The sequence below is a fragment of the Chelon labrosus genome (genome assembly GCF_963514085.1).
Source record: "Chelon labrosus genome assembly, chromosome: 4".
NCBI lineage: Eukaryota > Metazoa > Chordata > Actinopteri > Mugiliformes > Mugilidae > Chelon > Chelon labrosus.
In genome coordinates, this window is record NC_140340.1 from 17828684 (window position 1) to 17856529 (window position 27846).

The 27846-nt window shown below is 41.5% G+C and overlaps 2 protein-coding genes across 3 annotated transcripts in view; both read left to right on the forward strand.

Annotated features, from left to right (window-relative positions):
• The window catches only part of nav1b (neuron navigator 1b), a 79077-nt gene extending 61886 nt beyond the window's left edge, over nt 1-17191 (forward strand). For both annotated transcript variants that reach the window (XM_084542439.1, XM_084542440.1), the window contains 24 exons: nt 17-770; nt 1103-1519; nt 2181-2222; nt 2306-2466; nt 2947-3120; nt 3765-3817; nt 4483-4506; nt 5006-5083; nt 6670-6753; nt 7126-7237; nt 7332-7453; nt 8638-8816; nt 9098-9254; nt 9555-9753; nt 10181-10281; nt 10381-10476; nt 10881-11049; nt 11816-12051; nt 12166-12320; nt 12410-12481; nt 12832-13028; nt 13121-13239; nt 13575-13772; nt 13870-17191. In XM_084542439.1, coding sequence (XP_084398565.1) covers nt 17-770; nt 1103-1519; nt 2181-2222; nt 2306-2466; nt 2947-3120; nt 3765-3817; nt 4483-4506; nt 5006-5083; nt 6670-6753; nt 7126-7237; nt 7332-7453; nt 8638-8816; nt 9098-9254; nt 9555-9753; nt 10181-10281; nt 10381-10476; nt 10881-11049; nt 11816-12051; nt 12166-12320; nt 12410-12481; nt 12832-13028; nt 13121-13239; nt 13575-13772; nt 13870-13953 — 3983 coding nt within the window. In that variant the 3' untranslated portion in view covers nt 13954-17191. The remainder of the gene's footprint in view (nt 1-16; nt 771-1102; nt 1520-2180; nt 2223-2305; nt 2467-2946; nt 3121-3764; nt 3818-4482; nt 4507-5005; nt 5084-6669; nt 6754-7125; nt 7238-7331; nt 7454-8637; nt 8817-9097; nt 9255-9554; nt 9754-10180; nt 10282-10380; nt 10477-10880; nt 11050-11815; nt 12052-12165; nt 12321-12409; nt 12482-12831; nt 13029-13120; nt 13240-13574; nt 13773-13869) is intronic.
• A 407-nt stretch (nt 17192-17598) lies between these two features.
• On the forward strand, nt 17599-26597 carry mybphb (myosin binding protein Hb). Its single transcript, XM_084543975.1, has 12 exons — nt 17599-17901; nt 19298-19432; nt 20071-20238; nt 22844-22932; nt 23013-23208; nt 23292-23431; nt 23576-23735; nt 24267-24403; nt 25187-25373; nt 25459-25512; nt 26131-26162; nt 26255-26597. The coding sequence occupies exons 1-10, from the start codon at nt 17637-17639 to the stop codon at nt 25488-25490; spliced, it is 1509 nt and encodes a 502-aa protein (XP_084400101.1). The 5' UTR covers nt 17599-17636; the 3' UTR covers nt 25491-25512; nt 26131-26162; nt 26255-26597.
• Nucleotides 26598-27846: the final 1249 nt, after the last annotated feature.

The following is a 27846-nucleotide window of genomic DNA, read 5'->3' on the forward strand; positions in this document are numbered from 1 at the left end:
TTTCTTCTTTCTTCAGCACCTAAAAGTGAGAAGCCTCTGGACAAATCCAGAATTTCCATCAAGGCTGCTGGTCTACAAAGGTCTCGCTCTGATGCTGGCAGGGATCATCATGGAGAGCACCGCAAGCCCCCATCAGGATTAGTTAAACCCTCTGCTGGAGCGTCCTTTGGCTACAAGAAACTACCAACAGCCACTGGTACCGCAACTGTTATGACAGCAGGGGGTGCCACCATCTCCAGTGGCTCTGCCACTGTAGGGAAAATCCCCAAGTCATCTGGCATCCCTGTGAAGCCTGTGGGTGGAGGAACACCCTCCGGCAGAAAGAACAGTTTTGATGCCAGCAGCGAACAGAGCTTTTTAGGGCCAAACGTCCGAAACAGCATTCAGTACCGCAGCTTGCCTCGACCAGCCAAATCAAGCACACTCAGTGTGATCGGTCGCCCCACAAATCGGCCTGTCAGTAGTACTATCGACTCCAGTCTGTTAAGTTTGAAACCTGTACCCATCACAGGCCCCAGGGTTAAAGAACCTAGTAGCTGCAGCAGTAAAATGACTAATCGTACGAGTATAGGCCCAGTGAACCAGACAGACAGAGAGAAAGAAAAGGAAAGGGCCAAGGCAAAGGCTGTGGGTGCTGACATGGACTGTGCATCTCTGAAAGGGGAGGACACCCAGTCCAAGTCTGCAGGAGAGTCTGCTGTGAAACTGCATGGCCTAAGACGGACCAGCAGCAGTAAATACCCTGAACTGTCATCACCAACCACACCAAGGTCTCTATTTAAATAGTGCTCCAAAATGCTGGTCCACCCAAATTCCAAAAAAGCAAAAACAGAAAAAGTATGATCTCTCTGATCTTGATTTCTTTCTAGCACTTTTCATTTTCCTTCATAATGTCATCCATAACTATGTGGGTGATTAGCACTAGATGTAAATAAAATGCAAAAAATATTTTTGTAATTTGGGTGAAAGACTTTGAAATTAAATGAATAATGCACATTACACACATGCATTGATCCAGCAATGATGTTTTTGTGAACATCATTATTCAGGACTACAACCTATTTTATGTTTTTGACATCTTTTTCTTCTGTCCGATTCCTAGGATGCTGAACACAAAGTCCCTAGGCCGCCCCCCCAGCTTGGCTCATCTGGATAAGGTCAACTCTAACAGTCTTGACTCCTGTGTGACCATCCAGGACCTTCCACCCAAAGTTCCCCCATACTCCAAGCTTCAAGACTTGGCTGGTTCTCACACAGCTGCCCGTCTCACCCCCAGCCCGGCGCCTGTCCTACACATCGATTCTCCCAGCTCCTTCACCAATGAAAGCCTGAGTCTGAGCGGGTCACCAATCCTCTACCCCAAACTGTCTGGCATGCACCGCAGCTTGGAGTCTCTGCCCCTACAGATGAGTGTACCCTCCAGTGCGAGGTTTGTTACAACAGACCTGCATGTTAATGATGAGAGGTGTACAGGAACCTGGGGGGCCGGGAGTAGGACATCCCTCAACCTCACTGACAGGCAAGTGTCAGAGGCATCTGATGTCCACATTTAAATACAGTACATATCCTTCTGCGTTCCTTTTAGGAAAAAGTACTCACAAATTTGATCTGACTTTCTTATCTGATGTGAAAGTAAGACAAATACTGTACCTTGCAACAGGTATTTTTTGTCATCAGTGATTCCTTGACAAAATAAGACATGCACACTGCCCACTGTCTTTTCATGAACCAGTCAAGGTATACGTAGCTGCATTTATCCTAGCAGCAGACTGCTTGTATAACATAATGTCCTGATGAGCCAGTGTTTTAGTGTGAAGAATAGGCTATAAGTTTGTAGGCAGCCAACACACCACCTACTCATATTTCATGTGCCATTGCTGAGAACGGAAAGTCTTAGTTCTCATTTTGAAGATGGAGAGCTGGATCCATCGAAATAAAATCACTTTATCAAGGTGGAGATGGTCCAGATTATTTTGTTGCCAAAGAATGTACATTTAGTTAATCCCACGCTGTGTTTTTTGAAAGTGTCCAGTGTATGAAATAAACTACATGTATAAAAAGGTTTATAAGATAAATATCTTATCCCTGTGTTATTCAGGTCTTGCATCAAAGCCTAAAATATATTAATGATAGTGTTTTTTCATTCCCTGTTAATTCTGTTTTCACTCGCTTCTCTACAGCTTGCAAACAGACCGTAATACTCTGCCGAAGAAAGGCTTAGAGTACGTCAAAACAATTATTGTCCAAACATCTCACTCTGCAATGTAACCTCATTGTTCAAAGATAATGACCTCTTTTTCTTCAGACGCTACAGCTCAAGCCTGTCAGAGAGTGAAGGAAGCAAACCGGGAAGGCGCCACTCCCACACCATAGTCGGCATGACTGAGAGCGATAGCCCCCCTCAGCTGCCTTCTCCCACCCGCTCTCTCTACCCCTCCTCCAGCAAGGCTCCTCTCACCAACGTGGGTGAGTCTGCTTGACCCATGTGGCTGCCAAGTTCTAAAAACTCTCACGTCTGAAGAGTAATGAGACTCGGTCTTTGATAAGCCACCCGTCTTATCGTTGAGGATTATTGAGGACAGGGAGATTGAGTTCAAGTTTAGAGGAAAGTCGCATTTTTAAAGTTAAGCAATGTTGACACAGATTGTCAATAGTAGAATTTGCTTTTGCGTAATTATGGCCAGATAATTTAGATTTATTCAAGTGAATATTATTATTCCATATCTACAACCTTTTAGACTTGAGTTCTAGGCTGAAATATGCTGAAGATAAAGGCAATACAGGGTCAAGTCGGGCTATATTTATCACTTTGACTGTTGTGGAACCTTAGTATTGCCTTACACTGAGTCATCAGAATAAGGGTGCTAGACCATGGAGAAGGCATACTGTGTGCGTATGTGTGTTGCAATGGACCCTACAGTTTTCTCTTTCTCTGCTTTATAACAGTTGCCCCAATTTCTAGTGGCACCCCGAGGATATCACGCTCTAACAGCATAGGCCCCCCCAGTGACTCAGCCTGCGATCTCTATGGATCCTCCCCCCTGGGCAGCAGTATGTCCCTGGCTGACCGACCAAAAAGCATGATGCGGTCTGGGTCTTTCCGTGAACCGGGGGATGATGGTGAGCCTGCCTCCCTGCAGGGGAGTCTCCCAACATACTGCCTGCAATCTGTTGACCAAAATGTCAGAAAGGCATTTATTTTTAAGTACAAGACAAGTGCAGAGGTGTCCTTGAAGCAGTATTTTAGTTTAACAGTGAGTTATTTAAGGATTTAAAGCCACTATCTGTGCTCAAGACATAAACAAAACAAGACACAGATCGTTTAAAACTTGGTTTCAGATAATTGACAAGACCTACACTACCACTAACATGAAATTCTTAGTGTATTTCTGTGCCATAGATGTTTTTTTTTGTTTGTTTGTTTGTGCTGTTTATTTTGTTTACATCAGTACTGTTCTCACATACATTACAATTGTTATTTTTTTATGAATGAATTCACATTCTTAAAATCGTCACAGAATAATGATATGTACAGTACTTTTGAGATGTTTGATTTATGAATTGTCAGTCATAAAATCTAAATGCTTGTCATTTATTTTTGACAGGGCATGTAGAAATAGATAATTTATTAATTGCAGCATTTATTAATTACAGCATTTCTTAAAAGCCTTGATATATTATTAATACTCAAAACATTTCTTGACTGAAACTCATATAAAACTTATATTTATATTAACTCTTATCTCTCACCATTCCTGTTTCAGTGCATGGCTCTGTTTTGTCCTTGGCATCCAATGCTTCTTCCAACTATTCCGCGGTAAGTAGATGTAGCCATTTAACGTACAGCAAGACATTTTTTAGATAGTGTTACTTTTGTTACTGCTTTACATACACTTTTGTTTGTATAAACCCTTCTACAGCATAGAATAATGTCAAATTTCTACCTCCATACTAAAGCAAGCAAACTATTGCATAACTGGATAAGCCAGATAGTTTATCACACTGAATCTCAGAGAAGTTGTCCTGGGAAACTGTTTGGAAAAAGGCACGCACTTTCAAAATATGTGATTCTTGCTGTTTTTGTCAGGCAAATATGTGCATAAAAGATACATTCATCGTTGTTTTTGAATAGACAGTCATTTCTCTGAGTATTAAGCCTGCCAGGGTGGATTTGAATGTTAACTTGTCATCTTATGATCTATTGACCTTCTGAGAATCCTTGTAAACTGCCTTAATTATAACGACTGACTTTTTTGACATGGAAAAGAGCCTGTATTGTATGAAAAGTTAACTCCTCTCCAGTTGATTGGAAATCCCTTCATTGCCTGGCAATATATGCTATGGATATTCTATTTTAAGTCTATTATTTATGAAAACAGGCTTCGAGTTCCTCTAAACTGTTACTGTTAGTACTTTTCACAACTTCCCCTCTAAAGTTAATCCTCTACCCTATCCTTCTTGCTTTTACCATGCATCCTTAAGAATGAGGAGAGGATACAAGGGGAGGTAAGGCCAACGTGCCAAAAGTCTTCAAATCTCATATCACATCTTGCCTTTCCTCTGCATCCACTGTCCATCATTTCCTGTTGAAATGGGCCCAGTCTTCAGATGCTGTTATCTGTCCAGGAAGTCTGTGGCCATGACTCTTTATCGAAGGAGCTCATAACTCAGTTCATTTTGTTTTATCTTTAATATTCTGCGTTCTTTAGCACCAACACCTAACTTTTAATAAAGATTGTCATAAAAGACATCATGTAATTCTCAGTGCATGAGAGAAATGTCTTTCATCCCATTTCTGTTGGTTTGCAGTGTATTTACTTGGTTTCCTTTGTGGAGCCATAACCTTCATTTTTTTGTTGTTTTCACATTCTTTCAGATAACCAGTCAAACCAATGCATTTAACACATTCCATTTCGTCATTCTCACAACAAATCAGCTTTTTGTGCAACGTACTGTATAATACCATGTCCATACTTCGCAGACTTGATTTGCAATTTGTTTGCAGCAAATTCGCAAGTTGAGGCGAGAACTTGAGTCCTCCCAGGAGAAGGTTGCCAACTTGACAATGCAGCTTTCTGCTAATGTATGTATGATTTTTTTTATTTTTTCATTTCCATATGTTCTCTTTGTTACTGTATAGATAAACTTTATGGCACTTAACTAAATAAAAATTAGCTGACGCTGGATATTGATGCATAACTCTGGCCTCTGCCTATTGTATACAAAAGAAAGGACTGCCCAGTCATAAAATGCAATTTCAGATATACCGCCCTACTAACACTCAAGCACCATACCATATTTCTAACTCTCTTCCTGTAACTCACATATACACACACTTGTTAAAACCTCCACACATACTGTGCTGTGTATAACCTTAAACTTAACTGTTGGCTCATAACTCTTTCTTTCTATCAGCTTTGCCTACAACTTTCCCCTCCCTGTTTGTTCTCATTATGCAGCTTGTGATGCTTGAATCTGGACGTTTTACTGACACAGACACTAACTAAGCAACACAGGTCCTGATCCCATAGATAACCAGTCTTCTTTTGCACCTTTACTTTCTGGCTTTACTATCAGCTGACCTGGGTGTTCTGGACATGTGACGTGATTATATGACGCCCAGCTCTTTGTTGTCATTAGAAGTTTTTTCCCACGCCTAACACTATTGTCCTCTCTTTTACACTCTTGGCTGTATTGACTGCTGGAATCACTGCTGCCCCCCCTGCCTGCCTCCCCCTGACCCACACCTCTGGATGTCTGGTGTAGCAGCTAGGCCAGGTTTGTTAGAGCGTTACTTCCAGAGCAGCATGTGTTGCTCTCTCACGATGCTTAGTGGATCACAAGTGATGATCATCTCATCTTCTGTGTTGGGCTTATGCTATGGTGTGTCATGGCCAATCCTTCCAATTTGAAGCATGTTGACTGGAGCTCAGACTACAAATTTCTTTTCATCATAGACAATTCCTGGCTTATTGTAAATGGTTGAAGAATTATCAAAACATGCCTATTCATTTCTTGCCAGTTGATTCGTTTCTGACTAGTTTAGATATGCTGGTTTGGTTGCTATACATACTCACTTTTGCAATACATATTATAGACATAGACATATAGACAAATGCAATAATAAAAAACAATAAAAACAGGTAATTTAACACTGTGGTTACAACACCCTAAAAAGCTTGTTCTTGGGAAGATAATTCAAGCACAGTCAAATAGTATCTAATCTTATAATATTTTATTTTATTTTATTTTATTTTTAGATAGACGTGAGTCATAATATAAAGTAACAAGCAAAAGGAAGGTTGACCTGCACAATGGGATATCACACCTGGGTGATCTCCTACTCCAACTAGTACTAATCACTTGTCAGCAGTAATGCTTTAAGCGCCTGAAGGTCAAACATGCTACATGAGGTTGATGAGGTTTGTCTCACCACAATTACTCCAAAGTCCTCTTTCATCTCTGACATCATCCACAGCTGTCCACTATCCCATCCCCTCTCCTCTCCTAGCAGATGGAGAAAGCCATGTGTTTGACGTGCAGTGTGTGTGTGAGGCTGCAGACCAATTTGATTCAGCCGGTGACTCATACCTGTCTGCTCTCTCACCCTCTCCAACACACACTCTCTGTCTCTTTGTGACTTTTTAACACTACGTCTCTCTCTTACAGGCTAATCTGGTAGCAGCATTTGAGCAGAGTCTGGCGCTGATGACAGCACGCCTGCAGACACTGTCAGTCTCCTCAGAGCAAAAGGTAACATCACGATGCTTAAAATACAATACTACCCCTGAAATGTGTCACTGTTTTTATTTAATTACATAAATGTAAAATAAAATTCTTAAATAAAAACTGAAACTGTATTATTACATAATCACCAATGCAAGATGACTTCTATTGGATTTGTCAGTGTATAGACACTGTCAACTGACATAGTTGTTCTGGAAATGAGATGTGGGTCAAAGGTTTGCATGGTGGGATTTCCATGTTGTCATCAGCTGCTCAACACAACCTGACATCCTCTGTGTAAGCTAATAGCAATTCCACCATCCTCGGCTCAGAAGAATCTTGGTTTAGTTACCAGCCTGTCTGCTAACAAGGACACATATGGATGTTTCCCTTCTTCAGGACTCTGAGCTCACTGAACTGAAAGACACCATCGAGATTCTTAAGGTCAAAAACACAGAAGCCCAGGAAATTATCCACGGGGCTCTCAGTAATCCAGACATCACACCTAAAGGTACAGAATGTGCAGAGAGTATACAATGTGATTAGGACTCCCAAAATACATCCCACTCAATATTCAACTTGTTCTGTTTCCTTCTGACATTCAGAGCTGCTGATCAATCGCCAGAACTCATCAGAAAGCATCTCCAGTCTGACGAGCACCACCAGCCACTCAAGTATGGGAAGTCTTAAGGAGCAGGAGGCCAAGAAGAAGAAAAAGAAGAGCTGGGTGAGGAAATGGGGGAGAGTGATGACAATGATTTAAACTAAAGAGGCATGTGACTTGCTGTATGACTTAATTAGTTTGGAAGAAGTTTGAAATGTACAACATTAGGACATAACAGTAACAAATAAATGTTCGCAATTAGGAAATACTATAAAGTGTGATAGACATGTTTTATCCAAAATGTTAAAGGGTCAGCTTCAATGTGACACCATTGTGTGTTATTATTATTATTATTTTTTATTTTTTAATTCCTTCAAAAATATTTGTTCAAAGTCTTTACTACATACACTGTAGAAGTCTGGACAGACATAAATGTGTGCTGCAACTTGCCTAGTTGGTAAAGGCTATCGACCACAAGGTGGCAATTGTGTTTTTTAAGTCGCACACAATCATCATACAATATGGGCCATGAAATGGTGGTATACTCTTAAATCTTTGCTTTAACAATCGCATAAAGGTTTGAAAAGATAAAAATTCAAAGATATAGATGAACTGTAAATGTTATACTGGGCCAGAGTGTCCGCTGGTTGTGTTTTTTTTTTTGTAAGTTTTTGTTGAATTTAATCTGAAAAAAGTCAGTTGCTTGTCCTACTTTATACCTCTGCATGTAAGTGTGTGTGTGTGTGTGTGTGTGATTCTCCTCCTATCTTGTTCCACATCTGTTAATAAGTATGACTCTGGTCTCTTCCTCATGCTGCCCTGCTTTTTATTTTAGGTCTTTGAGGTGAGTGATGTTGCTACAGTAAATAAAACCTAAACCCCTTCAGCTCTCTTCAGCCTGCATGCAGTTCATGAGTCATACTTGTGAAATGTTTGGAAGCAGTCTGTCATCCATGTTTGTTTGTTTGTTTGTTTAAACTGACTAAATCACTGTGAACCATGCTGATTTGTATATTTATGTGATGTTATAATATCACTAACCCTCCATCTGACCATGCCATTTCGTTGTACAATGTCTAATGACAAAATAAAGCACTTTACTTTAATCCATATGTATCGGTAAGACTCTACAGAGGAACCTATAGATATAATCCTGAACATTGGAGAAAGCTGTGAGGATTTTGGATATTCATTTCTATCACTCTATATAAAAAAAGGGAATGGTGTCAACAGCCAAAAACACTAAATTGATAGTTTTCAAACCAACTTCTTATTGATTCTTGGGTTCTTATTTTCTTTCTCAACAGTTAAGAAGCTCCTTCAACAAGGCTTTTAGTAAGAAGGGCTCCAAGCCAACAGGGCCGTATGCTGACATTGAGGAGATTGCCACACCAGAATCCTCAGCACCTTCCTCCCCCAAGGTGCATCATGATGGCAGTAACCCTACATCGTCAATGAAATCTGCCACCTCTGCATCATCATCTGGGTAAATCTCTCTGCACAGTGATGTTCAAGACACAACCTTTAGTCATATATTAATATTAATATTACACTGTAATGAGTATAAATTGGATATCACTGACAAAAACTGTTGAGAAAATAAATTTTTACAAAACCATGATGTATATAAGCACATTATTCTACCTGTTAGATTTTTTCCTGAGTCATCTTTATCTGAAATGGTCCATAATTTAGATTTTTTTCTTTCATTCAACTGATCCTTCCTGTGCTTCTGTTACTTTGTCTCATTGAATTGAATGTCTACAGACTGTGTGAAGGGGGTGAGGAGGAGGATGATAAAGTTGTAACTGAATTGCGTTCGGAGCTGTGGGAGAAGGAGCGTAAACTGACAGACATCCGCCTGGAGGCTCTAAGCTCTGCCCATCAGCTGGAGCAGCTGCAGGAGGCCATGAACAACATGCAGGTATGTGTAACATACTCCATTTTAACATTTTTTTATGAACATGAACAGCCCTAAATATTGGGAGGTTTGCCTTGTAATGTAACTGATTCTCCAGTTTGATTAGATGAATGGATGTTGGATTTTGTCCTGTCCAGTTTCCCTCTTGTATTTTGTAAAAAAGTGAAACAAACTATTTTTACCTACACTATTACAAAAAAAATTTTTCAGCTCACACCCACAAAACTCTGCAGCACAGTATTATTTTGTAAAGAACACTTTGATTAGTGAACAGTGCAGTGACACTTACAATTTGGTTTATAGAGGACAGTGGAGAACCTGAAGGCTGAGAATGACCAGCTGAAGACAGGTAGTCTGTCTCCCTGTCCATCTCCCGGACCCTCAAGCTCTGTTTCCCAGTCCTCAGGTCTCACTGCTCTGGGAAGTTCATCGCCTCGACAGTCAGTAGCCATGCAAATGCCCAAAAGCTACAGCAGAGGGCTGAGTGAAGGGACCAGCTCAGGTACAGTTCACTGTCTGACGTGTTGAGAATGGAATAGTGTGGTGGACAAGTAGGCATAGCACTGAGATAAAAAAAAAAAAAAAGGTATTCACAAACACAGAACTATATAAGTAGTTAATTGTAAACATCATGTGTGTTCTCGCACTTTTGTTTATTTAATTTAATTCATTTTGCACATACACGTATCACTACAAAGCAAATGTAATGTAGTGTATCTTAATTTCTTCTATCCAAAATCATCCTTTTTACACAGGTACTGCTTTTATTTTGAAGGTCAGACATATATACATGACTGACTGTGACACCAGTTTCTTTAATATATAATAGTAAAATCTAATCAGGAGCAAATGACCACTACTTGGTGGTACCATGACAGATGCTACATAAACCATTTTCTCTTTCTCTTCTCTTTTTATTTACTCCTCAGCAGACGTCCACTCTGCAGATTCTCTCAGCCTTTCCTCACAGAGAGATGATCACCGTGTTAGGGTGGTGGTTTGTGTGGCAGATTTACACGTTTTCAAAGATGTAAGAATACGTTTTTTTGTCAATAATGTTTTCTAAACAGTCCTCTTCTTAAATTATTTGTATCTCCTATTAACTCCTATTAACCCTTTGTATCAGCAGGAGGTTAAGCACCAGGACTTCTTTGTTGGCACTGTCAGGGTGAATGGCAGGATGGACTGGGTCATGCTGGATTCAGCAGTCAGTCAGGCTTTCAAGGTGAAATGCCTCCTTCTGACAACTTGATTCACTGTGGCTTGTTCAAGACCTGAATGTACAGTTTGCATGAACACACATTTGAGATCCAGCTGTCATATTAAATATAGCATCTTAATCCTTGAAAGAGTTCATCTGTGGCTCTGTGATGAAAACTTGGACCCAGAAATTATATTTACGTTCCCAATGAACTTTTAGCTTTATTGAAGTGGACATTATAAATCACTGTCAGTTATTGTTAGTTGAGAAATGTGATTCGGTCTGGAGTATATATGCTAAGCTAGCTGTGGAACCTCATTGAAAGCCTTTTTCTTTGTTCTTGTAGCATATTTTTTCTCTGTACCAGATTTACATTAGGTCATTTTACTCAGTTCTTTCAGTGATTTTGTTTCTTTTTTTTGTGCCAGGTGTACATAGCCAAGGTGGACCCCACCTCCAGTCTGGGCTTGTCTACAGACTCCATCTACAGTTACAGTATGGGTCACATCAAGAGGGTGCTGGGAGGAGAAGCTCCTGAGACTCAACCTTCTCGCTGCATGTCCCGAGGCCCCAGCAGCATCACTGTGTCTCTGAAAGGTCAACAAAGAAACTTTTTAACTTTAAGATTTTAGTTTGTCACAGATATAAAGGTCAGATTCTTTCAGGGCTTAAGGGTAGAAGTCAGAAGAAGAGTATTGAGATGACATTATGATCTCATTAAAATAAAAACGTATAAGCTGCATTTATAGCTTACATTGTTTTGGTTTGTAACTATGTGGAGCCCATCAGTGAGTTTAAACTGGAGCTGTGACCGTAGAGAAGAGTCGAGGTCCTGATTTGTTAGTCAACCCTTCTGCACCTTTGCATGTAGGAATTCATGGAGCGAAGTGCTCGGAAAGCTGGGAAAGCAGCGGCAGCTCAGACGGGGCTCTGAGAAACTTGATCTCAGTGCAGTTAGGGCCAGCTGGTCAACCAGCCTCAGACACATGGGCCCCATAGATGTTAAGGCACACTAGACTTGTACAGGCTGGGGGTTGGGAGCTGCATATATTTCCTACACTTGATGCGAAGCTATTTTCAGAGCGAAATGCTTGAGCTCAATGTTGCTTATGAAGGACGTTTGAGGTGGCAAATCTGTCTTCACAACATCATCTTACTCGAGCCCTTCCCGTTTGTACTGTAAATTCTTTATGGCCTAGATATAAACACAGTTCTTATCAAGCACTTAAATACCGGGTGTCAAACTGCACTTTATCGCCAACTCTAATTTTGTCCGGATAATTAGCAGGTGGTCATCTACTTCGTGGTTTGTTACAGCAGATCATCATACAGGTCATCCTCTCTTTCCCCTCACTATTCTCAGGTTTGAAGGAAAAGTGTGTGGACAGCCTGGTATTTGAAACTCTCATTCCCAAACCCATGATGCAACACTACATCAGTCTTCTACTCAAACACCGCCGTCTCATCCTGTCTGGACCAAGCGGGACGGGTAAGTCCTACCTCGCTTCCCGGCTGGCTGAGTACCTGGTGGACCGCAGCGCCCGCGAAGTCACAGATGGCATTGTGGTCACTTTCAACATGCACCGCCAGTCATGCAAGGTAACAGAAACTGATGTTCTATTACGAGCCATACTATACTGAGTTTGTCTGGTCTATCATGATCTATCAGTTTCCTTTAATCATCTCTCTGTCTCTTACTCCCTTTCTCCTCAGGATCTGCAGCTTTATCTTTCTAACTTGGCTAATCAAATAGATCGGGAAACCAGTACATCAGAAGTACCACTGGTAGTTATTCTGGACGATATTCATGATATGCCTTCCATCAGTGAACTTGTCAACGGTGCTCTGACCTGCAAATATCATAAATGGTAAATTCCCCACTGAAAGACGAGCTGCAAAAATAATTCTGTAAGAGTTTAATGGAACCTAAACTATATCATATTGTTTCTCCGTGTAGTCCTTACATTATTGGAACAAGCAATCAGCCAGTGAAGATGACAGCAAACCACGGCCTACATCTCAGCTTCAGGTTGGTTATACATTAAGTAACTGTCATAGCAGCGATATCTAACAATATTTTGTTAAACCACTAATGATGAGACATGTTTTCTTTATATTAACTGAATAATACTGTCAAAACAATAAAGGGATAGAAGTGTAGTCATAGCCTTGTGAAACTGAAAACTGAAGTATTAATAGTTTTAACCAGTCAGTCTCTATTACTTCAATATAATCTATTAACATATGAATCTAATGTTGTCACGGATAAAAGGGCTAACAATTTGCTGTAATTAATCCATTATGTGGCTAAAAGACTAGCCCAATGATGTTTGGCTGTCCAGTGCTCTGACTTTTTCCACTTTCTTTGCTTTGTCTCAGAATGGTGACCTTCTCCAACAATGTGGAGCCTGCCAATGGCTTCCTCGTGCGATATCTGCACAGGAAGTTGATGGAGTCAGAAGATGAGAGGAGCTTGACCAATGAGGACCTCGTCAGGGTGTTAGACTGGGTTCCTAAACTGTGGTATCATTTGCACACCTTCCTGGAGAAGCACAGCACATCGGACTTCCTCATTGGTATGAAACATTCAGGTCAGAGCATTCTGTAACTTCATGGGGTTTTTCCTCAGTCCTCACTGTTCTTCTTTCTCCTCACGTTTGCTCTTCAGGCCCTTGCTTTTTCCTGTCCTGTCCGGTCACAGTGGATGAGTTTCGATCATGGTTCATCGACCTTTGGAATCACTCTATTATTCCATATCTGCAGGAGGGGGCCAAGGATGGTATCAAGGTGAGATACCACATGCAACTGTAACTAGTGGTTAAGAAGTAATTAAGCTTTGATCATCAGAGCAGAAAAACAACACCAGTAACTCTACCCTTCATTTCCATTGTACTTTGGCAGTTGTTATTTTGAGCTTGCAGTCTCTGCAATGTACAATGACGCAGCTGAAACAAAGGGCAGTGAACAGACTGAACAAAAGTTGAATAATTCAACCACAAGGCTCCTCGTTGATTAAAAACCTCTGATTCTCAGTTTTCATTTTGATTTGTCTCAGTAATCGCATCCCTTTCTCAGGAAATATTATCCTCTAATGACTTTGCTGGTATGCTGTGACTCCTCAGGTCCATGGGCAGAAGGCAGTATGGGAGGACCCAGTAGAGTGGGTGAGGGGCACCTTGCCTTGGCCGTCTGCCCAGCAGGACCAGGCCAAATTGTTCCACCTCCCTGCTCCCAGCATCGGCTCCGGTAGCCCCTGTCAGCCGAGCGAGGAGAGGCCTCACAAGGAGACTCCACCCAGCTCCATGGAATCTGATCCTCTGGTAAGAGAAACTACATCAAGATATTTTCTAATCTATTGAGTGAATCTTTAATGTCTGTAAAAGTTCTGATTTCTCAGCTCTCTCTTCTTTATTGCAGATGGCAATGCTTTTGAAACTTCAAGAGGCTGCCAATTACATTGAGTCACCAGACAAGGAAGACCCTAGCCTGCCTAAACTTTGAACACAGAGCTTACACTTACAAAATAGCACTTCAATTTTTTGTTTGCATTATTGACGCAGTGCACATTCGGGAACAAATGGACCCTCAGAAATGGTGGTAGGGTGATTTGAAACGGTCATTCCTGCAGTAGGAGGTTAAAAGTTTTACCCATGAACTCAAAATCATTCTAACGCATACAGTATTTTCACAAGTATTGAATGAAAAGCTATAATCTGTTACTGAACTATATATTTAACAATCACTTCGCACCTTTCTGATCCTTTTGGTACCACGTTAGCCCTCAGTACTCCAAGATCGGTGCTAACAGATCACTATGAAATCAGGGGATTTCTGCAACAACACACGCTGTCCATCCTGTTTTGTGCTCTTGGGATATCTAGTGTTTGTCAGACGGCGCTATTCTCAGTCAGTGTGGAAAAGAGTATGACAGCATGACAGATGCTATTGTTTACCGCAAAGTTCTTTGGTACATATCTACTGTATAAGTCTCTGAAAGGCCAAATCTTATACTTATGCAATCCTGAACTTTACAACCCGAGCAGGTGAAACAAATAATATATGCCTTAAAAGCCAAGACTTCAATGTCACCTCAACTTAAACAGAACATACTGGTGCTTTCATCTTCATCTTCAAACAGTTTCTTACGCTCTTTATATTATTTATCTCAATTAGTCATGGTTATTTTTCAGAAACAAAAATTGCTGTAGCATCAGTTTTTCAACATACACATTCATATGTATTTACTTCTTAATTATCATTTTCATGGTTTATAAGCTAGAGAAACTAAACCTGCTGTCATACTCTTTTGCATAAAACAAAAGGTGTTTATCAGTTACGTGACTTAATCTCTTTGGCGCTGCATGCACTTTTTCCAAGCACTTAATTAATTTTTTTCACACTGCTTTATGTCAAACAAGTAGTGTCACCAATGTTGCCATATATATCAGGTATTAGATGAACAGGGATAATATAACATAACAAACATCCTCTGATGAAAACAGACAGAGCAAACACTATTTGAATCAGATTTTTCTTTTTTTTTTTTTCGTAAAGTTTATTTAGGAAAAGGCGTGTTTGCTTCAAATCTTTCTCCCGACATTCAAAGTAGTTACTGTGTATATTATGTACATGCAGTCAGGCTACACTGCGGTTATTTTATCTACATTAGTCGGTGCAAATATCTAATACTGAACCAAATACTGTACTTTAATCATGCATATTGACTGTCAAGTTAGGGGTTTAAGTTCAACTTTGAATGTATAGAAAATACTTATAAAAAAATTTTAAAAAACACCTTATAACAATATGAATCATCTAGTAGGTGCTTTTAAGGGAAGCCTTATCACTGTTCCACTGCAGCACACTTAACAATAGCTGAGCAGAGTGACTTTAAAGCTACCTATGCCCATTTCATTTGCAACAGTTCATGCATTTCACAAAATTAGCAATCTCTCGTCCTCATGCTTGTTATCATCATTTAGGCGCGTATGGTGCTCTTTAAAAAAAAAAAAAGTCCCAAACTGTTTTAGTGCTAAATAAAGTAAACATGTAGACGTTCGGCGTAGGTTAGCAAAGAGTTTTGTGTCATTTCTGTCAAAACCCTAAAGAATTTTGAAATAGACTTTGACCGTAAATTCTGATACTTTGTAGGAGGTGTTGAAGACAGTGAAGTCATGTAAGACGTTGTATGGTGTGAACCCATGTTGGTATCGTACAGTATTCATGTTTGAGAACATTTTGGGTACACGACACAGAAACACATTATGGAGAGCACATATTCCAAGGAAAGAGTTAAAAGTAAAAGTTTTAAAAACTTTATAATATACTTTGTAGATTTTTTGTAAAGCAGAGAGTAAATGACAGATGAATTATATGGTTGTGTAAGTGGTGTTGAAATAATTCACCATCCCAGACTGTGTCATTGTTTCAGCGCTCGGACTAAACTTCACATGAAGCAGATCCTATAAATGAATGTCGGACCACTTTAATGACAGCTTAACAAGAAAGTTTAACATTTTAAATAGTTTCTGAGCTGCTTCTTGCTTTGGTATTGCACTGTTTGCTTAAGGCTGTTAACCAATTCTCAAGCTAATCTGCAGCTCTGACTGGTCACCTGCAAACTGAAAAATGAATGAATTTAAGACATCGAAGAGCAAAAAAGATGTCAACTCGCTAGTGACTGGTGTCATATACTGAGAATAACTTCCATTACTGTAAATATTTCAGGTATTACCGGCCACACTCTGATCTGTTACTGCAGGTTAACTAAAGCCATCTGCTCCATCTCCTCATCTCATTCACTGGTTGTTGTGCCTGTTGCTCTGTAGTAGCTGTGATTTGTGTTTGCTTACTAGCGTTTCAGGACTATGCAGCAACTTCTACTGGTGTTGGCAATCAGCAAAAGCAGTGTGTTATGGTCTGTCTTTTAGATCTTAATTTGGACCAGACTGCACCGTGAGGTAAAAGTGGAAGCTTGTTTCTGCGGGTGATACTGAGCCTTAAAGAGAGGAGGATTTGTTTGGTGTGGCATTTAAGACAGGGTTCGTAATGTAGGTAAAGAAATTCAGCAGTTTGGCGTGTGTTGTCCTCGCGAAAGGCAACAGAAGTCACCAGACTTGTCAATGGTCGAATGACGATAAACAAAAGATTAAAAATCAAACCATTAGCCTGAAATAGTTGGCAGGAATCAGCACTTCACTGTTTGCCTAAATAGAATAAAAGCAGATAAATCTGACATCTTAGGCCAATACAGGTTGCTGAATAGTCATATTTTTGCAAAGCTTCTTGTGGACAAAACTAAGATTAAAAAAAAAATGTCATGCTATATCTAATGTTGCTGATGTGCAAATGTTAAGGGTTTCTAAGTGTTGTAAATGCATGTAAACTTGCTGTGTGATGAGAAAAAAAAAAAAAGGTTAGCATTAATGTATTGTTTAGAAAGCCCATTCTAGATAATGTTTTCCTTTTTAATATTCAAGATATTTGATATTTCTTTTCTTTTTTTTCTAAAGAATCCTTTGTAAAACTTAATTTCTCTATTTTGTACAGAACATCATTGTAAAGACTGTAAATAGGTCGGCATTCTGGATGCGGCAACAATCACTGAGGAGGGAAAACAAAACATCCTTGAGAGGAAGGTATATTTCTTCAGAGTTGGGTCCAGTTCATGGATAAGGCATGCTTCTGAAGGCTTTCATCCACTTATCACTATTTGTTGGAATTAATAAAATACATGTTATATTTACTCTGTTGCCTTTTGTGTCCCATCTTAGACAGTGTTGATCTTTTTCTAGTTCTAGCACTTCAGATCATTTGAATCATATGCAAGACATGTTATAAAAGTGATATGAGTCTTATCAAATTGATAATGTGGTTACTTTATAGTGGAAAAACAAAGTACTAAATGGGATAAAGAAAAAAAAATAAATTCCACATGCTTCTATTTTACTGACCCCCTGGTGCAATGGAACAGTTAATTATGTTCAGTGACTGTTAATGAGTGATACAAACAGACATGGTGGTCTGAGTCATGCATGGTGCTCAGTATCTGTTACACGCAATTCATTAGGGGGCGGTGTCAGAACCTGCTGAGCCTTATATAAGCCTGCCACCCCCGCAGGAATGATGGCATCGGATACAGTTTGAAGGACTTAACCCGTTGGGAATTAGCTGCAACCTCCACCATGCCGTCCAAGCCTGCCCCAATCAAGAAGGCGGCTAAGAAAGAACCAGCCAAGAAAGAGGAGGAGAAGGCTCCAGAGAAGGCTCCAGAGCCGGCGCCTGAACCCGCCCCAGAGCCCGCTCCTGCAGAGGCCGCTCCTGCAGAGGCCGCACCCGTTGAAGTCGCCCCGGAGGCAGCTCCCGCTGAGGGCGAAGCAGCCCCCGCCGAGGGAGAAGCCGCCCCGCCAGCCGAGGAGCCCAAACCCCCAACTCCTCCACCCGCGGATGGTAATGCACCGTGCGCATCCGGCGTGTGAACCACGACTTACCCTCGATTTTACCGCATACAGATCACATTCATTTCTTTTCTCGACGGATGAGCCTTGAAAAAGTTGGTTAACTTTTCAGTTAAAACCAAAGTTGTTGGTTCAACTCATGGTAAGCACGCGCTAGACTTTACGCAGGTGCGCCTGTGCGCACCAGGTGTGAAGGTGCCGTGGTTTACTGGTAAGGAGTTGGAGACGCTGATATCAATCAAACGGCTTCGTGTGATCACTTCTGATCAGTTTGTGAAGGCCCCACATAACGCATTATATTAACAGTAACAACACCAAATATCTAAAAGCTTTAGAAAAAAAACTTCACTGCTATGCTTACACTACAAACTGATGTATAACCCACACTAGCATCTGTTTCATGGCAAAAAAAAAATGCCTATATATAATTCCTAATGTTTAACTTTGACCTGACCTAACATCCACATCAGCTGTTCCCACTGATGAACCTACTGATGGTATAGCCTGAGAGGAGTCTCCCTATTACTCTCTAACTCAACTACTCACTTTAACTTCTTTTTAAACTTTTAAAAAGTGTTCTGTATCAGCCAATCACTTTTAAACTCTGATATCAGCCACTGTAGAGGAATCAGCAGCTGCTGATGGTAAAACTTGAGCTAGGACACTTGTCGAATATGTATGACTATAATTAAAATTTGAACCTTTGACCTTTTGGGAAAGCTAACAGCACGGCCTTACTTCTCTTTAGCACTTTCTACAGTCTGCATATTCTAATATTAGAACAACAACAACAACAATCTGCCTGATGCACTAATTATTAATATCTAACATTCATGAATTAATAGCTGCTGCTTCAGCTGCAGGGGAAGCTGCGCTCCATGCAGACTCTGAAGCACCTGCTGATAGTAAACCAGCCTGCAAATAGAACATGTTCCTGTTCACTTCTCTCTCTTCAATAACCAAGATGAGTTTGTCATTTGACACTAATTGGATAAAAAATCCCCAGTGTAATGGCATTATAAATCCTTTGACCCCCCCACCCCTCCAAAGAGACAGAGAGCTGTGAGGTACATAACTGGATTATATTTGATGCTGTCGCTCTGCTCATTATTTGCTGCCAACAATAACGCAAATGCCTATTTAACATCAGCTGAAGCTGCTGAGGCGCCTGAACCAGAAGAGCCTAAAGCACCTACACCTCCACCCAAAGGTAACCTTTACAAAGAAAACTTGATCTCAAAGTGACATGAATCTCCTTTCATTACTTGTCCTCTTTTGGCTACAGTGTTAAAATACGGAATCACCTCATCTGGACTTGCACTTTGATCGTTTTATGCATTTATGCAAATGTCCATTGAATCACTTAAATTTTTTCACTGCACCTGCAGAGCCCACAAGCGCTCCCCTGGATCTGTTTATTGAGGACAAGAATGACACTTCAGTCACTATCATCTGGAGCCAGCCAGAGACCATCGGAATATCCGGTCTGGACGGATACACCATTGAAGTCTGCAAGGATGGAAGTAAGTCCTGCTGTGCTTCGCACCAGGTGCAACATGTATTGGCATGTGTTCAAAAGGGGTCAGATAGTGGTATTAATACACCATGACAAAAATGCCGGCTGCCCTTTTGAATTACTTTTGAAAGCTTTCATTTCAGTGTCTAATTTTAGGTCTTTATATGAGCAACTGGCATTATATCTCTGTTTGAAACACAATGTGGAAATTATATCTAAATACACTGCGGAAAATGTTAAATTTCGATTTTAATGTGGGTCAGCCATATCAGTTGCAGCTGTCCCTGAAGTGTCAGTGGGAGAGTTATATCATTGCTACCTAACTTCTCCCTACAAGGCAAGAGGCATTTCAGGAGCTGCTGTGGTCGTGGCTGGAGGTCCTGCTTTTAGACTTACAGCGCTAAGCTAATATCAGCAGCAGTTCAGTGCAGGCTTGATTTAGCAAGCTGGCACGCAGCAATTTCATATCTAATACAGGATAATTGAGATTACTGCAAAACAAGCACCGTCTGTCATGATTTATTCTCATTGTCTGCGTGAATGAGATTAGTTCCACCCACTCTGCCTTCAGTTTGCATATTCTGCACACATTAATCACGACTTGGTAAACTCTCCGTCTTTATTGTGCGTAACTTTCCCACCCAGCTGAGGACTGGAAGGCCGTCAATGAGGATCTGCAGAAGTCCTGCCGCTATGTTATCAAGAACCAGACCACCGGTGACCGCCTGAAGATCCGCGTGGTGGCTTTGAACGCCGGCGGCCGCAGCCCCCCCGTCGCCCTGCCTGAGCCCGTCCTGGTGAAGGAGGTCGCTGGTAAGAAGTGTTTAGCAAAGACACCAAAGAAGAGCCATTCAAAGCACTGAGCATAAACATAGCGTGTGCACAGTTGCCCCACTGAAATTCATCACAGTGCCCAATTAGATCAATTTTATTGAGTGAAATTGTCACGGCAAAGACAGGAACAGACACATCAGATCGATCAGTAACACTAGAATCATACAAGACCATTTGCAGTTGCAGTTTTGAGTGATAACACAGAAAAAAAATAGGTGATTTGATATGTTAAATATTTCAAAATGAAAGGTATTCGATAATACATCAGCCATACATACATAAATACTAATAACAAAGTGTCCTGAGACACAAATGATGAGTCATTATTAGGCCGCTTTCTCTCTTTTATTGGTTAAATGAGTTTGTTACCTGAGGGCAGATCCATAAATCTGGGGCAGAGGAGAAACAACAAACGCACGATAATATTCCATGTAACATTATGTAAGTATGAGCTTAACCTATTTGTCAAGTATGCTAAAAGCAAATGTGTGACATATCATGTGTCACAGGTCTAGCCTTAAACTTGCCGAAAGGGGAGCTGTAAATAGCAGGAGTCACACAGAAACAGCTCGGCAATGTCTTCTCCTCAGCTGTCCCGTTGGCACATACCTGCAGCGTTAATTGTATAAAACTGCAGCCGTCTCTGTCGTTTCCACTTGGAGTTTAAACACTGATCCGCCCGGCCGCAGTGTGCTAATTACCCACCTGTTAAGTTGTAGGTTTTACTGATGGTGTAAACCTTACGGCGATAATCATAGACAGTATATCTAAAGTGCTTTGCTGTAAAATGATGATGGACCCTGTGGGCTTTAAAAGGAGAAGCCGCGTGACTTTGGCTCCCTCGCAAATCTTCTGTATGCGTAATGGAGAGTCCGACAGGGAGGGAAGGCAACTTGATCCCAACTGGACTGGCAGGATTTCAATATTAACGCCCACCGTCATGTTCACCATAGCTGGTGGTCCACATATAGAAGCAACTTATGAGTGGTTTCCGACAAAACCACCACAAAGCTCTGGAGAATATCTGGGATGTCCGCCGCTATTATCGCAGATTTTTCCTCGGAAGGTTTGGCATTCCTCCGTGATCCCTGACAGGATTCATGCCGGGGGGGGAGTGTCAGGCTCCTTTCTGCAAGATCGATGGTGTCAAGTAATCTGACTGCAAGCAGGTGGGGGGCAGAGGGGAGAGGGGAGAGAGGAGAGAGGGGGAGGTTGGTAAATTCCAAAGCGACCTGCCATCGAGTAGAGACGGGGGTGGATCCAAGTTCTCGGATGACGCCCGAATCTCGTGACGCGTCCAGAGATTCACTGTTTACTTTGAAACATGCTTAAGACTTTGCAGCGGGAATGTCCATTAATCCTGTCTGTACGAAGTGATAAGACGCTTAACATGCAGTCTATTTGTTGTAATAGGCAGATGCATTTCACCACATCTCACTCCCTTTCCCTTCACGGATCACTTGCTTTTCGGAGCCGTCCAACAGTTTCCGCGTCCTGCTTCATTCATCTGGGATTTTAATACATTCGGATGTAGGTGGGAGGGGGGGGCGGAGGAAACTGAATCTCCAAATCATGGAGACAGGTGATATACTAACTACAGTACGGCAGCTTTATTTAGAGTCCTGACAGATGTTGCTGTGCTACACTCAGCAGGTGGTGCTTCTCACCAAATCAGCTTTACAAATGAGCCCGAGCAAGACACTTCCGAGAGTGACTTTTGAATTTTTACTGGGATCTGTGGGTTATTTTGGGGCTTTTTATGATATAATGCTCATGAGGCATTCAGGGAAAACAGTAGGGGGGGTTTAAATTAGCCGGAAAGACACCATACTTCTTTCTGCTGGTTTTGAGTTTGACATTTCAGAAAGGACAGTAAACTAGGAAACAAAAAAGCGTTGTATGTTGCTGTCTAGTGAATGGAAAATACACAGATAACACTTTTCATTCATTCATTCATTTATCTTCTGTAAATGTTTGTCCTGTGGAGGGTCGCAGGGGGGCTAGAGCCTATCCCAGCTGTCATTGGGCGAGAGGTGGGGTACACCCTGGACAGGTCACACAGATACATACATACATATGCATTCACATGGAATCCAAACTGTCCTTCTTCTCACCGCTTCCTGTCTTCTTATGCATTGCGTCCCATTTTATTGATCGCTGTTATCATTACACACAAACTCCCCAACTTGTTTTTATTATCTGTTTCTCTGCTTGGACACATCACGCGAATGAACATAACCTACAATTGAAAGCTGCGCACCGCTGAGCAGAGAGGACACAGGACTTAAACTGATGGTTACTTTTACGACCCGTTAAAGATCGGAAACATCCCGATGATGCCAGTGAAAATTCCCTCTCTAAGAAGGATTGCATTGGCTCAGCTTGTACCTTAACGCTGAGATTTGTTGGGCTTATTTCTTTTTTTTTTTTTTCCTCCTCAGAGATCTTTGAATAGATCAGACAAATCCTCTTAAGGCCGTTTCAGTCATTCACTGATCAGCATAACAGAACCTGAAAGGAATATCTCAACAGACGGCATATAAATATGTATCACTGATCACTTTGTTTATTCTTTTCTCCCTAGACCGTCCTAAGGTCCGCTTGCCTCGTTTCCTCAGGCAGAGATACGTCGCTTACGTTGGAGACAAGATCAACCTGACCATCCCCTTCACAGTAAGCTAAATTCGGCATGTCGCGCTTCATTGACGATAAATAACGCATCACATTCACTTGCTGGTCCTTTTTTCTCTTAGGGCAAACCCAAACCTGTTGTCTCCTGGACAAAGAACGGGCAGCCCCTGGACACGAAGAGGGTGAACATCCGCAGCACAGACAGAGACAGCATCCTGTTCATCCGTACGTCTGAGAGAGACGACTCCGGCGTGTACGAGATGTGCGTGAAGGTGGATGACTTCGAGGACAGGGGCTCCCTCACCCTTCAGATTGTCGGTGAGCGAAAAGTTGATGCTGTGACGCAGTGACATTTAAAAGTGTGCCATCTGATACTCAGGCCCGGGCTTGTTCTCTCACAGAGCTGCCAGGGCCTCCTGCCAGCGTAAAGATCGTGGATACCTGGGGCTTCAATGTTGCTCTGGAGTGGACTCCACCGAAGGACAACGGAAACACAGAAATCACGGGTTACATGATCCAGAAGGCCGACAAAAAGACTGGAGTAAGTCCCTGGTATCGGAGAGTGGCTAGTTGTCAGGTCTTCATAAATCATTCTTGATGATTATTAACAGACGGATCCCCCCGATAAATGACTTTCTGTGAATCAGCTGTTCCACCGTGTCTTTGTTGTTGTGTGTGTTCACAGGACTGGTTCACTGTGTTGGAGCATTACCATAGACTGAATGCCACCATCTCTGACCTCATCATGGGCAACACCTACAAGTTCAGAGTGTTTTCTGAAAACAAGTGTGGAATTAGCGAGAGCGCTGCCGTTACGAAGGAGGAGGCCAAGATCCTGAAGACAGGTACACTTACTCTTTTAAACAATCAGGCAAAGAGGAAGAAGGCTGTACTGTATTTATTCATTCAGTAACCATGGGTGCACCGTCAGGACGGCCAAACCAAGTCACCAAGTCGCGTCCAGATGACTCCCTTTTGGAACATTTTGCACAGACAGCCACAAACCCCCTTAAAGGCCCAACAGAGCGTCAACAATACTCCCCCTTCTTTCTCCCCCATGATTTTGCTAGTTTGGGCCCCTGAAAACCTAGGATCGCCACTGGAATCATATTGCCTCGTTCATCCTTCCTTAAATTTTAAATGTTATTTCCAGGACCCTGCTATCATCTGATTGTAGGTGTTTCCTCAAGTAAAGAGATTTAAGTTTGAGCATGGGTATTTATGCTTTGGGAGCCGTAGAAAGAACTAAATAACCGACCACAGAAGCGTGACCTTTCAGAAAATCCCATCGAATCTCACCAACGAGCTGCTAACTCGCAGAATATCGGCAAAGGTGTGTTTGCTACCATCGTGTCTGTCTCTCCTCCTTTCCCCAGGCATTGAATACAAGCCCACTGAGTACAAGGAGCACGACTTCACCGAGGCGCCCAAGTTCACCACAGCTCTGAGCGACAGAGCCACCACAGTCGGCTACAGCACCAAGCTGCTCTGCTCCGTCAGGGGATTCCCTAAAGTACGGTGACATCTCTTGTATCTCAAACATCGCTTTGCACTGTTTGGTGCAAAACTGTATTAGGCAGAGAAAAAATGGTGGAAATAGACACATGCACATAAGTTGGATCCAGCTACCAAATCTCAAATTTTAACTGAATACACCACCAAGAATCATGTTTAGTCAGAACTTTAAACATAAAGAAGTTGGACTTATTGCTAAAACCTCATATACAGTCCTTGTTTTTGAAACCCTGAAACAGCAATATGCATTCAGTGTCAGATTAGCTTGTGGTGTAAACTGACCAGAGCTTCACATAGACTTCTTATTAGCAGCAGCAGCAGCTTATACATCTCTGTCAATGTGTTGGCTTTGAGCGGGCGATATAGAGGATCTTCACCTGCCCCTGTTAACCTGCTGTCCGAGCAGCTCACCTCCTCTTTGGGCTCATAATCCTTTGGGTCACTGACTCGCAGCATTAGTGGGCTTCATGAGATGGCTAGAAATGGTATTCTTCTTTTTTGAAGCAGGGGCGGTGGAGAAAAGGCCATGAAGGTGACAGGTCACCAGGGAAGTGGGGTCACATGAGTGAACATTCCCTGTGGGGCTCCTGCAGGCCCCCAACATGTCAATGTCATTAAAGCCGCCAACATACATACCTGAGATGTTCTGTGTGTCCACTTCAGTCAAAAAAGGGGCTTATTCTTGCCAAGTGGCGCAACTATAAATAGAAACACCGCGGCTTGTTTATTTGTCAGCTGCTCTTGACACCAAACTGTATTGTACAAATCTGTTTTTCCACAGCCCAAGGTTCAGTGGATGAAGAACCAGATGATTATCGGAGACGACCCCAAGTACAGGCAGATCTGCGTCCAGGGCATTTGCTCTCTGGAGATCCGAAAGCCCGGTAACTTTGACGGAGGCGTGTACTCCTGCAAAGCCAAGAACGATCACGGAGAAGCAACTGTCAGCTGCAAGCTGGAGGTCAAACGTAAGTGAAGGCCTTCGAGCTGAATCGAAGTTGGTTTGCTAAAAAAAAAAAAAAAAAAAAAGAATAACCTCTTTCTCTTAAACAGAGCCGGCAGTTGCAGATGCAGATAAGAAATAGGACAACATTCTCATCGTCACAGGTCAGAAATGATCGGGGTCTTATAGAGAGTGTGTGCTCTTTTTGAAAAGTATGTCATTAACTTTTATCAACTTTATAAAACTTTGTTTTATTAGTGGAGCGAGTTTGTCCTCGCAGTTGTAGTTGTAGATATTTTCGAACAATTAAACTGGATCTGTTGGAGAGGTTGATATATACGAGTCCTGAAGTGACACCTGCTTTCTCCCGTGGCTTACTTTTCCATACATGGAGAGCACTAAACTTGGAAAAGGTGGCCTCTGCCACTGGAAGGGTCCAAGCGGTAGCGCCCATAAATTAAATCTGTAATGGCTCCTCATGTGCTCAGCGAGGAGACTTAATCACATTTCCATGACTCAGCAGCAGCAGCAGCAGCAGCAGCAGCAGTGGCTTCCTTTAGGGCGCAGCATTTTATTTGTAGGTTGCTCTCTGATGCAGTTTAAGATTTTGGAGCTTTGATTTATGTAAAGAGGTGGTTTCTACTTCTAGTACTGGAGTCTTAACAAAAAAATAATAACATTCATGTCTGCAGAGTTGATTCTGAATTGTTTCTTGCAGCTGAAGTTCTGACTCCTTTTTAACACCTGTTGTTATTTGTTCATCTGTTCCAATCCCAAATTAGGAGCTAAAGGAATGAGGCCTTCGCAGCATACGGTGCGTAACACTTTTAGTGTTTCTAAAAACAGTCTTCCACAAAGAAAAAAAAAAAAAAAAAAAGATTTTAAATGATTTCTTTATCTCTACAGGAAGGTGCTGGATTCCTGCAAGAACATGTATATATGGCTGGTGACCACACTACCACGTAAAGGCTCGTAGTTTTAACATATGTTAGGAAGAACAGTTGTTATCACCGCTTTATGCCTACAACTGCATTAACAAGTCCTCATCCATGTCCACAATCAGCTTTTTTTCCCCAACAATTCATCTATGGTAACTAAATTATTACATAACCAAATAGTGTACGTCACTAGTTGTCAGGCTGGCGACAGTAGGTGTACATCAAAAACTGCAGCGTGAATTTACTGTTCCTCATAGGAGAACTACATGTAACATCTACGTGTTTATATCAATAAACTACTTAATTTCTGGTTTTGTTTTTTCAATACAGTGTCTTCTGTAAATTTCAGCCGCTGTCAAGATCGTGTAATGGCTTCTGTTTTGTGGAAAAGGTTGCCATTGTGCTTAATTCTCTTTCCCTTGTGCACAGTTGTACTGAGAAATAAATAAAACGAAGTAAGTAAAGCAGGGGCTGTCATGCAAGTAGTAAAGTTTATACCGATTTTATATATTTGAACAAGGCTTTGGAACACTTAATTTTATAAATCTGTAATTTCAGATTCATAGCAAGTTTGCATTTAAACATAGCCTTTCATTTCAAAGATAACACACTGTTTAAGAGATGTAAGTTTTTTGACGGGGCTGAGGGCAGTGGCGAGAGTTAATGTATGAGCAGACTGATCTTATTACTCACCACTACAGTCAGTTCCACCCAGCTGCTGAATGCATGAAGCTGTTTGGCAGAACACCAGTGAGAATCTGGAGACAGCAGCAGCACTATTCATTTGGCTCATACCCACCTGAGAGCGCATCACAGTATGCCAGGACTTCAATAATAATAATGCCAGACCGATAATACTGATCTTGTAAGTATTTGGTCCCGGAGTTACTGGCATAGTGATACAAGGCAGGGTGCCAGAGTTATCCAGGTTGCGGAGACACATGGGTTCACGCAGAGGGTGACAAAATTAGCCTCGGTGCACCATTTCGCTCTGGATATTTTAGGGACACGGGGCTCAGCTGACAAAATGTGCTTTTATGTTAGCATTCAAAACTGAAAGAGGGGGGTGGAAATTAAAGATGAAAAATGCAACGAGGATTTTAAATAATTAAAAGCAGAAGTGTTTCCCTCATCTTAAAATAATCTCCAGACTGCCTTAATCAGAATTTATTTATTTATTTTTTTTTTTTGTAATACTAAGGATGTCCACAGCTGGGAATCTCTGTGACAAAACAGAAAGGAAGAGTGCTGAAAGCCTGGTGTAGAATGAGAGACCCAGTTCTGCAGTAGGAGCTAGAAAAGATTCATCTTTGAGTTTGTCGCCCTCTAGTGCATCGACCGAGTAACGACATCTGCAGGCAGTAGAAATGAGAGGATTCATCTGAAATCCATTCATACGCTGTTGATTTAATATTGAAAAACAAAGAAAAACAGAAGAGGTGAAGAGTGATCAACACAGTGAAGTGCCCGTTTAATTTATATTCCTTTAAACTCATATGTATATGTTAATGCTTCCTGCCGTTTTTTTTTTTTTTTTTTGCATAGTGCAGCTTTAACCTG

Bases quoted from the DNA above. Each gene is read 5' to 3' on its own strand.
- mybphb (XM_084543975.1), top strand. From the start codon at position 17,637: ATGCCGTCCAAGCCTGCCCCAATCAAGAAGGCGGCTAAGAAAGAACCA. The intron at 22,933-23,012 runs GTAAGCTAAATT...TTTTTCTCTTAG, and splicing joins ACCTGACCATCCCCTTCACA to GGCAAACCCAAACCTGTTGT. The intron at 25,374-25,458 runs GTAAGTGAAGGC...TCTCTTAAACAG, and splicing joins CTGCAAGCTGGAGGTCAAAC to AGCCGGCAGTTGCAGATGCA.